This window comes from Simochromis diagramma, unplaced genomic scaffold (assembly GCF_900408965.1).
Source record: "Simochromis diagramma unplaced genomic scaffold, fSimDia1.1 OVJJ01000343.1, whole genome shotgun sequence".
NCBI lineage: Eukaryota > Metazoa > Chordata > Actinopteri > Cichliformes > Cichlidae > Simochromis > Simochromis diagramma.
Window position 1 is genome coordinate 10,582,834 of NW_024386831.1, and position 14,886 is coordinate 10,597,719.

Consider the following 14,886-nt stretch of genomic DNA (forward strand, 5'->3'; position numbering starts at 1 on the left):
TTGTGGTGACCTGCTTAAAAGAGAAGTGACAGATGTTTGCGTTCTGTCTAAAAATACATGAAATTGGGTGACTTGTGCCAGTGAAGGTGCTAAGAACGGCAACAAAAAAGATTAAAGCTGAGGATAGAACCATACTGCATATGAGTAAATTGTAGCATATCAATCCCATAATACAGCATATATCATTCAATATTACAGTGGAAGAACAGTTATTTTCCAAAAATTGGATGAAAAACTACAGTTTTGTCATGTAAAACATCAACATTTTTTCAGTTGCTGTTTATTGACTTTTTATACATTTTTTAGGATTAACAAAGGATGATACTGTGGATAAAGGCTGTATCAGGTGACCCTGAATGTTCTATGTTACGCTGCAATAGGCCTAGTGTTTGTTCTTTACTCACCTATTTTCACTCACAATGTCTTTATCACCACTTAATATACCAGATTGGTTACTATTAATCTCTGGATTTCTTTCTCAGTGGGTCTTTTGTCCTCCCTCCCATTGCCGCTAACAGGTCGCAGCAGATGGCAGTGCCTCCCTGAGTCTGGTTCTGCCAGAGGTTTCTGTTAAAAGGGAGTTTTGCCTTCCCATTGTCGTCAACTTCTTGCTCATAGGGGGTCGTCTAATTGTTGGGGTTTCCTTTCTATTAATGGAGGGTCTTTACCCTACAATATAAAGTCCCTTGGGGTGACTGTTGTTGTGGTTTGGCATTATTATAAATAAAATTGAACTTAACAGGAATGAAATATAGCAGTTTATGGACTTCTACCATTCTGCAAACAGCCTTCTCCTCCATTTTCCTTTTTTTTTTTTTTTAAACAGGTGACAAGTCCAGTGAGACATTGTACTTCTTCTTCAAGTTAGGCTCATAGAGTACCCCTTCAGGTAGGGGTACTACCTACTGTACTTTACAATGAGGTAACAGACTGCCCTGTTCAACCATCAGTTCTTTGTGTAATGAGTTTGGAGTGAGACAGCCTTTGTGTGAATCCTGTTTATTCTCAGTAGTGCAGATCTCAGTGTGAGCTACTAGCTTTGTGTCATTCCTTTTTATACTCGTCCAGTATGCTCCAAACTGGGCTTAATCTAAAGCAACTATGACTGATGGCAGTCTGTAAGCTGTCTTATGGAGAAGCTTGCCAAACACAAACACAGAAAGGTTTTCAAATCAAATCCAGTATATGTCTGTATGTGCCTGCGCAAGTGTGCATTAAGTACGCTATATGAGAATATGACTCAGCTTCAGCAACTTTCTGCCAAAGTAAATGAGAGGGATATAAATGTCTCCCCATCATTGTCCCTAAACATTACATCATAGGAGTTAACTTGTCTAACCTTGAATCACTTCACTTTATTTCTAAGTTGCAACTCTCTGTCCTTTAGACCAGAAGTAAAAAAGAAATAAGAAGAAATAGAGAATATGTTAACATCATTATCCGTATTTAGTTGATTGTTACATTATGTGTGGGTCAGTGGAGGTGTACCACAGTACCCATGAGTTTCTAGACCCAACATTTCCACTAATATTGCTATTACTCACTCATTGCAATACATGAAAGCTCTTCCACCTACACAAGAAACGCTGAATGTCAGTCAGGATGAAAAAAAGATCTAGTCAGCAGCTATTCCCTTGTTTCTCTTCAAGGGGTTGAGGGTGTAACTCCCATCCCCCTGCCCTCTAATTGATATATAACAACACTAGGACCCTACAGCAGTCCACGTGACCTTTGACCCTGACCCCTGATGGTCACAGCTGGGACAAAGTTCAGTGTAATCTTGCCCCTGGTTTCTCTGATCTGTGCTGTAGGTGAAGTAGCTAAAGGGACAGTAAAATGAAGTGTGGTAACTTGATCTGCTCTGGACATACCTAGAGCAACAGGCACATCTCTGAGTCACAGAGTCAGCACACCAGTTTATCCACTTCAAAGACACTCAGGTCAATGGTAGTTAATGGGCCAGTATATGGACTTGTAAAGGGCAGCAATACATTAAAAGCAAGTCTTGTTAAGTGTAAGAAAACAAGCTCAATCATGCTCTTATCACAAGTCTAACTTGCTCAACAAGAGCTTAACATAACAAATGTTTCATTATGTTATAGTTTAGATAATTTATAACATAGTGCATAATTCAGTTTAATCAAGTTATGTAAAATATATTTTTTTATTTAAAGATTTTGATAATTATTTCAACTTAATTTGCGGGAGAAAAACAATTACTTGCTGTTAAAATCAAAACCAGAATGGTTCACATTTTGGTTTTTACTTTTAAAATAAGCTCTTTATTTACTCATCTGCCAAAATTGGCTATTTGTGATTTTGGGATATCAGATTACTGAACGGAAAAAGAAAACAATTATAATTACAACGTTCTGTTAAATCTCTACAGCTGGAGAGGGTGATCCTAAAAGCCGGAGTGTCTGCAACAAATGCTGGTCGAGAAGCTTAGAGCACAGAGGTCTTTGGGGTTACAGGCTCAACAACTGCAACATATCAAATAGAGGATATTTCATCACTCTGTCCGGCCAAAGGAAAACCTGAATGTTTATGTGATCCCTCCTTGTATTCATCCCATCTCTTGTTTATCTGCGACCCTGAGCTTTGCCTGACTAATCATTGTTTGTGTTTTGTTCAAGGACAGACTAGCTGATGGCAATTGTTTGGGGATGCTGGAATCACAAATGCTGTTCATTTATATTTAAACAGTACTCAAGAAAGAAAAATGTGAGTACTGTAATTCTCAAAGTTCTTAATGTTCTTTTTCTTTACTTTTTTCATTTTTTAAGATACGCTTGCCTCAAAAATGTCATGATCTTCACTGCACTGGTAAAATATATGTTTACTTGTTACTAATTTCCCTCTTTGTAACACTAAGGTCTAAGATTTTCATAGTTTAGGGAGGTTTAGTACAAAATCTGACTGTGCTTATCAGTACAGTTGTATAATGCATAAAACTTTTAATAGGATGTAATAAAATAAACTCCTCAGGATTTGTGCCAACTTATCTCAGGAACACGAAAGTAACAATAAATCATTTTACCCTCCCCCTTCCTCCTTACCTCTGGTCTCTTGCATTACCAAACTAATCCTTGTTTAAGGATAGGTTTGCTCTCTTTCTCCCTTTAAAGCAGTTTATCTGGTCAGGCTGATTTTGCACATGAAGTAGACGCAGTTCGTGGGGGCTTTTAAGCACTTGGATGATTAAAGAAGCTGAAACAGCAGTTGTCAAAATGAAAGAAGACAGATAGAGAAAGAGAAAGAGTAGGCTGACTGGTGGGCCTGATCCCAAAGCATAATCAGCCCTGCTATTATTTGCCTGTCACCTCACCCTCTCATTCCAGACCTGAGAATTGGAATGTGAGGTGTGAATGTGTTTTGGTTCAATTTTTTTGTGCGAGTCCAGACACTATAAGCAAAGTTCACATACTGTGAGCACTGGCTTTTTATTCTACAGATGTCAAGCTTCTTTATCATCAACAATACAAATGTTACTGCGCTTTTACTAAAGTCTGACACAGTAATGTAGACTGTTGAACCCATGTAAAAACAATTACAAGGCAATGTTTTTACTGTATAAATAGTTTTAAACTTTTTTATTTTTGCTGATTAGCATGTAGCAAATAACTGACATAAACTTGGTATTTAATCAGAAAATCAAACTACAGTTAAACTATAACTTGTGGTAAACACTTTGGGTCTAAATGCTGCAGCGACTTTATTTATTTGAAAAACAATGAATCTAAGTTCCAAGTACAACCAGAAAGGACACTGTATTCTCCCTTCTTATGAAGAATGGACTTTAGTTTGTAATTATCCATTAATTCTATTTTGTATGCACAGCCAGTGTCTAGGGTGTTGGTTTGTTGCTGAAGAATGCTTTCAAAGCATGCAAGAATGTAATCTTTAACACTCTTTAGTGATGGGCTAAGCCCCCTGGACACTGCTAAGCAATCAGCCAGCTTCCAAGACAGATAACTGTATATCTGGATCACACGCACACAGACACACACGCACACACACTCATGCACTCATCAGTCCAGTCGGTGGCTCTGGAGTGAACATCCTGGGGAGGCTAAGCTCTTAATTTGTTCTGACCGGAGCACGTTGTGTCTCGGTAGGCCAATAGCCACGGCCTCTCCATCAATGTGAATGAGTGTTTGTCTGTGTATGTGTGTGTGCGTGAGAAAGGGAGGGAGTGAGGGCTCAGTGCCACTGCCACATTATGAGAAATCATTTGTGAGCAGGAGTCTCTCAGGGCACTCTGCTTATCGGAGCGCAGTCAGTGGATGACGTGAGTAATTACAGATGATTCACCTTGAGGACTTGATCATCAGCAATATCTGTGTGTGTGACTCTCTCTCCCTCATTCCTTCCTGTCCTTTCCTCTCCCTGCTTCCGTCTCCCTCTCCCCACCCCTCTCTCTTCATCCCTTTTGCCTCTATCAGTCTCCTTCTTTTTGATCCTCCCCCCATTCCCTTCTCTATCTCTCTGGAGTTATTCTCATTTAACAATGACATTGACTCACATTCCTGCAGCATTTTTATGAATTATATAACCACACGCTCTTCATCTGAACTTGGTCAAAGCAAAAAACTTGAAGTAAAACAGACATGGTTGCACAAATTGCCTAACCTCTGTCAAAAAAGTCTGGTGTCCAGCGCTGGATCAAATAGCCGTATCAATGAGTATTTCCCTAGCTGCTTACATGTGAATAATGTCTATCAACACAACATCAATCTGGCCTGTCAGCTGGTCATGCAGTTGTTGTGTAGGTTGCAATTGTCTTTTGACTAAATACATTTTAAGGACCTGAAGTTTTTCCTTTGGGTAATTTTTTCATTGTGGTTGAACCTCATGAAAAAACCGAGTGCTCTGTTGGTGCCAGCTCTGTATATGGCCGAGAGAAACAAGGTTTGGCAGCTCAATGGAACAAATGACTGGATTACCTTAAGCCACTGCCAAGGAGTAATTCTAACACTTAATAAAGGAGAAAGAAGGAAGTGTGTGTGTGCGTGTGTGAATGAGTGTGTGTGTGTGTGAGAGAGAGAGACAGTGGGCTTGCTCAGAGGCACAGAAGTCTAACTAGTTGGAGAAATAAACACTGAACGAGAGCCCATTGGAGGATTTTAGAAGCAGAGACTGATATATGAGCTTTTTTTTTTTTTTTACATCCAATGAAATAATACTAATACTAAAAACAATATTAATGTGATTCCTCCTTGTGCTCCTGTTAATTTCAATTGCATTAATGGATAAAACAAACTTGGAAAAATGCTTGATAAATGGTTACAGTAGTTTCTGTAATATAATGAAAGACAGACAAAATGAAGTGTTGCATATTATGGATTAGCAAATCAAAGGTTTACTTGATATTGCCATGTGGGTGGGTGTTGTTTATACGACTATAAATTAATGTTGGTCCATGGCGACTGACTGAACTGACCTATCAGATTGCTGTGATGTCCTAGCTGTGCTATTGTGAGAATAAGGCCATAAAACACTAGCCCCATTAGCCCTGTGGGGCAGAAGTATTATCAATAGAAGAAAATACATAGAGTTGACATTGTGGTAAATGAATAGATTAAAACACAGGACTATCACTAGATGTGTTTATGAAAGTCAAAGTTGAGTTAATATTTTTAGATGAAGTTAATGTTTTTGCTTGTTTTCAGTCACATTCTGTTGATTTTACACAATACTTGTGTAGGCTTCAGCAACACAGGCCTAGAGGTTGATACATGACCCCTTTGTCAACCTGCAGGTCACTAGGGATAAATATATATTCCCCGACCGGATGGCAAGCAGTTGCTGACTGATTGAAATCGGTCGCAAAAAGGGTGCTCTAAAAACTTCCTTGCGATTGCTTTAGTGACTGGCAGTATGACACAACTGCCCATCGTTTGCAACGAAACTTAAAACTTGTCCACAAACACTCACTAAGTAACCACAGAGTGATAGTGAGACATAAAAAAGTGCCACACAAACTGGAAACAGAGAACACCATCTCCATTTCCGATTGCACTGTTCACAATTCCATAACCTCTCCGTAAGCAATTGGTGCATTTTTTGCAGACAACTCATCATCTTCCAAAGAAATTACTGGCATCCACGCCAATGTGGTAGCGATCAAAGCAATCACAAGAACCTTTTCAGTGCATCACTGTTCATGACCAATTTCACAAAACAACACAAAGCTACATCTCACAACCATTTGCCAGTCAGTCAGGGAATGAACATTTTTTCCAAGTGATCGCTAGTTATCATGGGGTCATTGACCAGTGTTTAGGCCTGCATAACTGAGATGTAATTTGTTTGGTTTAATCACCAAAACTACTTGATGTTAAGAAAACAAAAATATGATTTGGGTTAATATAAACCCATTTGATGATGATTATATAAACCCATGATTTCTGGAACAAAGGTATTAAAAGTATGACATGAGAACGGTGTGTCTAGTCAGTGATGGCCATTTAACACCATTATTTAAGATACTGTAGGAACAATACTAACATGGCAATATCACATTGTGCAACAAGTCAGCTTTTGATGGAATTTCCTGTTAAACGCTATCTGAGTTGTTAATGGGAGGCTGGAAGTAAATCTGGAATTCTTTTGCAGATGTTTTTGGACCAGAAGTCCAAAATGTATGCTTTTTCATGTTTAATCTTTATTTATACATACATGTATTCAAAAACACAAACACATATACAGGCAGTATGATTGTATGGTGAGCTCTGAATACTTTACCCTGCTAGATAAAAAAATGAACAAAATGCCTAAAAAAGTGGGTTAATCGTCATTGGATGATTGTTTCAACATGACATAGTGAGAACGACAAAAATCTGAAAAAGCTGATTTCACGGTTGAAGCTGACATTCAATTCATGTTATTGGATCTGTTTCCTAAATGCAAACATATTCAGGCATGATGTGGGTAAATATAGAGATGGAAGATACTCACCCCATGTGATGGGTAGGAAATCCATCCTAACTCCCCTTGGCTTGCTTTTGAGTCTAACAGGTTGACTGTGGTGAGGAAGAGAGAGAGGAAAAACAAAGAAAACATATGAGTGTCTAGCCCTTGTTAGCCCCAATTAGCCTTTATCTAATCCCACAGGAGGATTCACCAACCTCAAGCACTGATCATGACTCTATTTACTCAGCTGCCCCCCACGCACACACAGACATATGCACATACACACAACCACAAGCACTTGTACTGATGTCTTTGTGAGGACATTCATTGATATAACCCATTCCCTAGACCCTTAGCCTACCCGTCCCTAAACCGATTTAACTCTAAAACTAAGTGTTAACACTTAAGGGGCTCTTGGAAGAGAGGAGAAAGTTAAGACTGGTCAAATTGTCCTCACTTCTCCGACACATCCTTGTTCTGAAGGTAAGTGAATAAAGTAGGCTTTGTATCCTTGCTTTGTAAGGCATCAAATCAAAACTTCACTGGGCAAACAATGAAAATATCCTGAAAAGGTACTAAACTAAAGTACAGTCAGTTTTTCAAAAACCACCAGATGTCTTTTTTCCTTTTTTTTTTCTTTCTTTTTTTAAGGACTTTTCTTTTGACCCATCTGACCCCCATTCTACCGACCCACACACATATCCATGGAAAATAGAGTGTAACCAGGTGAAGCAAAACTCTATTGGATCTAAATTCAAATGCAATCACCGGTTTCAGAGGTGGTCCGAAATTCAATTGGCCACACTGAAATCAAAATATAAATCCAATCCAGAATGAATGGAAAAAAACAGTTTTAAGTGTGTCTCCTGCCAGAAATTCGTTCTTTTCAAACAGACATCAAGCAGCAGAAGGGGATCCATGTCTAATAGAGGAAATATGACTGAGGACAAATAAGACAAGGAGCTTCAGTGGTTTAATCATGCAAGTGCAGGCTCTGGCTTTGCAAAACAGGATTCAAATTATGGAATTTAAGGGACCGAACGAATAACTATGTCAGTTGTGCAGCAGTTTTGAAGTCACAAATTACTTGTGAAAGCGCTTTTATTGCCTACCTCCACAGAACATAATTAGAAGTACACTTGCGAATAGTAGATGTGATGGCCAAATTGACTCTGACACAGAGTATCTTAAAAGGAGCTGAAGCATTTTCTATTCTTAGTGTATACACTTGGCTGTGGAGTGAATAATTGTCATTGAATACAACTGTCAGCATGGGTCATGACACATGGAGTGAGGAATGTGAAGGCAGCTTTATGCTCAAAGGATGCCCCACTTCAGCAACCAAACTGTCACGAGCAATTTGGCAATAGATTCTGTCTAGCGACACAAAGCTCAGACAATAGCTAATAAAGCTTTTGAGTGCTCTCACCTCAAACAACAATTTATGGAGTTAGAATAAAATACACAAAAAGATTTTGGTGGTGTTCATGACGTAAATTATTTACAGTTAATCCATTTTAGTCCTGTTTTTCAAACAGTACTGAGGAAAAATAGGATGCTTAAATATAATGTTTCTGACAAGCAATGGTATGGTGGAGAAAAAAAGCACATAAACCTACAGTGGGCTAAATTGGGACACATTATACTTTTAATATGTTACTGCACAATAGAAAATGTAGCTTAGGATTATGTGAATTGGGTAAAAAAGTAAAGGACAGACAACCATTTATTATAAAGAAAAAAAGAGCAATACACTTCATCAGTTCCAGCAACACTGACTCAGCCTCTTTTTACTTATCCCGTTGAGAGCAAAGCAGTCGACAGCTCTGAACACTCAAACAAGTAGCAAACACTTAACAACGCAAGTGGACACATACAGCAAAGTGAAGCAGCAGTGCAGTAGAGGCCCTGCAGCTGTAACTCTATTCACTGTGAGAATATGAAGAATGCATTCTTCCTTCATTCTCCTGTGCAAGGCTTCAGTAAGCAAGAATGTCCACATATCAAGTATGTATCAAGTCATGATGGACCGCTGGCTCACAGGGAAGCCTTTTAAGTCAAACACAATCTACCCCTGTCAAGCACCGGGATCTAAATTTGCAAGAAGAAGCGATCTCACTTCTCTGTGAATGGGTCGTTGTTTTGTACTACAGGAAAAGTTGGAGAAGGAAGTGATTCTTTGTTTCAGACTTATCAGGTAAACATCAGCCAATGTGGCATAAAAGGACCTTAAAAATGAAGCACAGAAAGGCAGACACAAACACCTAGATTTATTATTCTGGACTCAAAACACAATAGATGTTCACCTGAGCTGCAGTCATGCTAAACTGCTGAGCCAGTTGAGTGGCAGTGGACACATTCATATTAGAGTCTAATGAAGCTATCTGTTCATGTCAGATAATAGCAGCTCAGCATCCAGGGCCATTGCTTCCAATTTACATTTCTCAACGAGCCGAGCCCAACACTCAAATTGAGCCGAGTGAGGGAATTTGAGAGCAGAAAATTAGACAGCTCTCATATCGCAGGAGTAAAAAGCCCCCTCCAGCTGCACTTGGCTGAAGAAATCAGTACCCACACATGCGCACAAATGCATGTACGTTCACAAATACATGCAAAGCACAACAAACACAAAGGACGCATCCTCAACTAAGAAGCAAGAAGAACTGAGATACTCTGAAACACAAAAAACGCTATATACTGAGAGGTAGTCAAATGATGCCAACACATGAAATCCTCCAAAGGAAAGCGTTTGCAAGAACATGATGTAGTTGGACATGGACACGCACATCTACTGTATGCATTCATTTTTTGTAGAACCTGACCAAAACGTGCAGTTTTTCTCACACATGCGCATTCAAGCAAACACAAGTGCACACATCAACATTTGCTGACAGTCTTTTTACTCTCTCGCTCAATCTCTCTCTCTCTCTCTCTCTCACACACACACACACACAAGTTAGCAAGCTAGCGTCAGCCAAGCATATAGCCCCTGCCCCAACAGGGAGTGCCTCTAAACGGGAACTACGAGTATTAATAGCAAACTCAGCCAGCCTGTCTGGGAGGGAGCAAAACATCACAGAGGTAGAAACAGGTGAATCAATATATAAAGCAAACTAAGGTCACCATCAAACGCCCACACTCATAACCCTAGCCCCGAGGAATGGAAGACATCCTTTTTTCACTTGCTGGTGACCTATATCACTTGGCATATTATGTGTTGAACACTGTAGCAAACAAAGCAAGAAAGGGTACTTTTTCTGATGCCAGTGTTACCATGAGTAACGGCTCAGATGAAAATAATAACTGTACAATACAAAATCTCATGAAATAGTTCTCCACTGCAGCCACATATTTCACAGCTGATGTTAGAGGGGAGAAAGAAGAGTCAGTCAGTCAGAGACTAAAGAGAGGGGCATGACCAAAGAATCAGCTTCCTCCATAATAGAATAGCATAGAACACATGTCCTTATCTATCAATATCTGCTATTTGACAGAGTGGATGATGCTTTGCAGCCTGGTTCCATGCATCTGAAGGTTGGCAGGCCGCAGTGCAGGCAAAGCAAGCGACTTGTGTCTGTGTTAAAGGGTGAAGTGTTCACCTCCCATTATGAATTATTCAAGAGCAGAGTCGCTCTGTCTGATGTTGCTGCTGCTTGCCCAGCCCCTCTGCTCCCATTTCTTTCTTTCTTTCTTTCTTTCTTTCTTTCTTTCTTTCTTTCTCATATAATTTACACAGACGTAAAGGCATGGAGCACTCCTGCACACCATGACCACGTACTGTATATCTACACATGTAGTGTCCCTAAATACGGATTTTTTTCGCCTAACTCTGAAGATGAAACGTTAAAATGAGGATGACACCCTTCGGTCAGCATACACATATAAATATAGGCATTTAGAATACATGGGGACGGGGGTGAGGGGTATTTTGCGTCTGCGCACATTTCCATCCCCTCTGAAAAGTACCATCGCTCTGAGACGCACATCAGCCCCAGCGGGACTGCTGAGCCGGGCTCTCCGGGCCAAGCCTCCCTAACGCCGACTAAAAATACCAGAGGCCTCCGGACGTCCCGCAGCGAGCCAGCATTACACCACCTAGAAGGACATGCTGCACCACATCATAGAAACTAATGACTTTCGAAACTTTAGATATTTTTTTCTTCTAATTATGTGGAATTTAAACGATATCGGATAGCTAATGTCAGCACAAAGTCTCCTCAAAGGCTTCTCAAAGTGAAAATGAATCCTCTCCGCTGAAATCTATTACTGAGGCGTTTCTCTGTATTTCCTTAAACTTTCCCTAAAGTTTTACGGGATCATTAAGACCTAATGAAAACCACACAGTAAAATTAAATAAAAATGCTTGCTAAGGTGCGGTGCGGAGACGGAAAATTCAACGAAGTACAGACGCGAGGAAAACATCATAAGTTTGTCGTCATCCTTTTAAACTTGAGGTTTCTTTTCTACTGATGCTTTTTTTTTCCCCTTTACTTGTTATAACGCACTTGATTCATTTCCTAATTTACTGATAGCTTATATAAACTACAGTAAGACGTCAGCGAAGTCACAGAAGATGTTTTTATGGCCATCGAGTTTTAAACGTACAAACAGCCCCCCATGGTCAAGTGGACTGTTTTATAATCTCTGCGCCAGGGTAGATTTTATCACCTTCAACTTATTGGCGTGAAATAAAAAATAAAGCCTGTAAAAGTGACGTTATGTTTCGGTCGTGTAAACAGTGACCTACAGTTCAACGTAAAAGATCATGAAAAAAGAGTGTCTTCGAATTCGTCACATTATGTTTATGAAAATCAGTATTTTCAAAATTGGTACAGCTTTCCAGCGTGTTTATTGTCTGCTTTATTTTTAAAGCAAAAGTTTATGATCTAAATAAAGATTAAGAAAGATCCAAGAAAGCCCTTTAAGTGCATATATACTCTGTGATTATACCTCTGATTTTCTTTTGTGTCACAGAAAAAAAATGTGTGTGGACCTCATTCTAAGGTTTGTAGTAAATTACTATGTTTTTTCTACTTTGTTACTTGTAGAAATTAATGCCGGTGAACGATCGATATGAGTTCTCTTTCATCGTGAGGACTGTCAAACTTGACCAAAACAGACGTGTGTTTCCATCTGTTTAACTTTTAACCCGAACCGGAGAAACAGCGCTTAAGTGATTCAAAACGTCTTTGTCGTCTTCATATTTGTGGTGTACAAGTCTATATGAATTTCTATACAATGTGCTGTATAGACGAGGCAGCTCGATACTGACACTCTCTGGCTGATTTATGACTCTGGAGGGCGAACGTAATTGCCTGATTTCTTCATTGTATTGACACTTTCCCTGTTCCAGCTAACATGCAAACTGTTTAGTTAGTTTATCTGTTTGTGTGTGTGTGTGTGTGTGTGTCTTCTCATCGTTTCTTTTCTCTCTGATATTCACTCGTATAAATTACAGGTTTATCCTAAACTCTTAAATTATCCCCCGCCCCACTCACTCCGCGTTCTGTATCGTCTCACTTTCTCCCTTTCCTCCAAACGCACAATAAAATACTAACACATTCCTACCAGTGGAATTGTGTGTATTTTTTTAGGGTCAATGTGTATTTGCTTATTTTTTTTACCATCGTGAGCCAAACTAAAACTTCACCAGTCTTATTTTTCAATCAAATGCTTATATGTGGATTTGCATTAGGCCTGGGTGGCTTTGACTCTTTTCTAATTTTTTTTTTTTTTTGCTTCACCACAGAACTGCACATTTTCCCGACCCATGCCTTCGTGTCAAACACCATAAATTAAATCGTATGCTCTCTTGCATTGCGTTAACAACTAAGGAGATATATTTCCCAGACACCAAATGCTGTGCGTAAAAAAGGGGGACAGTCTTTTTTTTTTTTTTTTTTTTGCATTAAATGAATGGTTTACATTCCACAAACATTTTTCGTTAAGAAAACATTGATTTTAGGCTTGATGGCTTAAAAGAAATCACAAAACTTATAGGGTCAGAAGAAAATCCACTGAAATGTGACTGGCCTGATGAATTAATTCATTTATTAAGTGCGCGACAAGTGAAACTTTTAGTTTGATAATCGTTGGATTATAAAACAGATCCTTTGGCGTGACCTACAAACTAATGTCCAAAACTTTCCAAACTTCTCCAACAACATCAGCCTTAATCTGGAAGTTTACACGGGGTGGGTTTGTCTCTGAACATTCAATTACTGTGGTGTAAACTGAAACATCTACAGTATACGGACGGATTCCATTACTTTCTCGCCATTAAGGTTTAAACTGTTGGGTCCTAAACTGAGACCTTTGAGCCGGCGTGTGCTGATAATTCACATAAAGCACCATTTAGATGGCTATCGTGTTAATAGGTTCTATTCATATTTACAGACTCATTTTTCATTTTTTCTTTCGGACTTTTACCCATAATAACTTTAAACATTATCCTTTACTTGATGTGACATAAACCACAGAGAACTGGACATTAAAAATAAACTCAATTACATTTTTTCTGTCTCTTGTGGAGTGCTAAGGGTTGGAGCTCATCCTCAGAGTGCATTTGCATTTACTGCCCCTGCTTAACACACACACATACACACACTTTGACCCGAACATGTTAAAGTTTTAAAGATGTCAGGATGTAAACCAATAATTTACAAAGTTCAAACCAAACCTCCCTCTGTTGCGTAAAGTTTTTTTTTCCTTTCTTTATTGTTTGTAGTTTAGTTTCATATGTTTGAATAAATGACTGTGCTGAGAGTGGACGTGTCTACCGTAGCCTTTTTCTGCCCCGGCTTCAAAATACTGCCACAAGCTTATATTCGCCTAGAAAGCGACCAAGACCCAAAGAGAGATAAAGTGCAACGTCTTTGTCGCTCATTTATCATGAAATCGGCTTTAAATGCAACTTTTAAAAAAGTCGTGAAACTGCAGATTTACATGATCACAAAGATAGACTTTAATCTTTATTCGAGTCGAACCCATTAAAAAAGCAGCCACGTTTTTACGCACTATGCGAATATTCTCATATTCTATTTATTGCCTTAAAACTGAGTTAAGCTCACAGTTACCCAGTAACTGGGGCGTCTACCCCAAATGGATTCTTGGGTAAAACAGACAGACGCGCACATCTCATATAAACACAAATATCGGAGTTTCTTTACGTCCATTCGTCCCACAATCACGCGTCTTTGGGAGCTGTCTCGACATCACTTAGTTTATTCATCTCTATTTGAAAACTATTAAGTCATCTTAGCCAAATTATCGGAAATCGCGCTACCTTGTCTGGCTTGTTCGGATTTGGATTCAAGTTTACTCTCTGATTATTACTATCTGCTGGCGATCTGATCCAGTTTTATCGGTGATGTCCGGTGTCATCGTGATTCGCTCTGGATAGTCCTTTGATTTTTGAGACTATAATTTAGACAGTAAGCCCTCGACGAGAGCACAGCTCTGACCGCGATACGTGCCGTAGCGCACCATTCATACATAAACACAAGTGCGCACATACACACAAACACACATGTCCGCAGCCTGAGTTCCCTTACCTTCATTGGGGGGATAGAAGACGGGAAACGCGGGGATAACGCAGGACAACAAAAGAAGTAAAACGAAAAGGAGTGATCGCGGATTGCAATCCATGGCGGCGGATCAGAGACACATAACTCCATGAAGCCACTGACTAATCTGGGAACGTCTTCTCCCCACTCAGCTTTCTCACTCTCTCTTGCTCCGTCTCCCTCCGGTTGGAGGAGTTTTCCGCTGGGTCCTACAGAGTCTTAACATACATCAAAACAGCGTTCAAGTTCATCACAGGTCATTTTAGAATTTCTACCACAGGCGTCTTTAAAAAAGAAAAAGAAAGAAAGAAAAGAATGACGAATTCAACAGTTCAGCGTATTTTATCGTCTATTTCACCGAAATCTGTAACATGAATCAATTCGAATGGAGAGCAGGGGCTGAGAT

General features: G+C 39.4%; 1 protein-coding gene across 6 annotated transcripts in view; it reads right to left on the minus strand.

Annotated features, from left to right (window-relative positions):
* The window catches only part of epha3 (eph receptor A3), a 93,214-nt gene extending 78,564 nt beyond the window's left edge, over nucleotides 1-14,650 (minus strand). For 3 of the 6 annotated variants that reach the window (XM_040028307.1, XM_040028304.1, XM_040028309.1), the window contains exons 1-2: nucleotides 14,469-14,649; nucleotides 6,961-7,025 (exon numbers count right to left, since the gene is read on the minus strand). In XM_040028307.1, the coding sequence (XP_039884241.1) occupies nucleotides 6,961-7,025; nucleotides 14,469-14,562 (159 nt within the window). In that variant the 5' untranslated portion in view covers nucleotides 14,563-14,649. Of the gene's footprint in view, nucleotides 1-6,960; nucleotides 7,026-14,468 lie in introns of all 6 variants that reach the window. The other 3 variants (XM_040028306.1, XM_040028308.1, XM_040028305.1) reach the window with 2 other exon arrangements.
* Nucleotides 14,651-14,886: the final 236 nt, after the last annotated feature.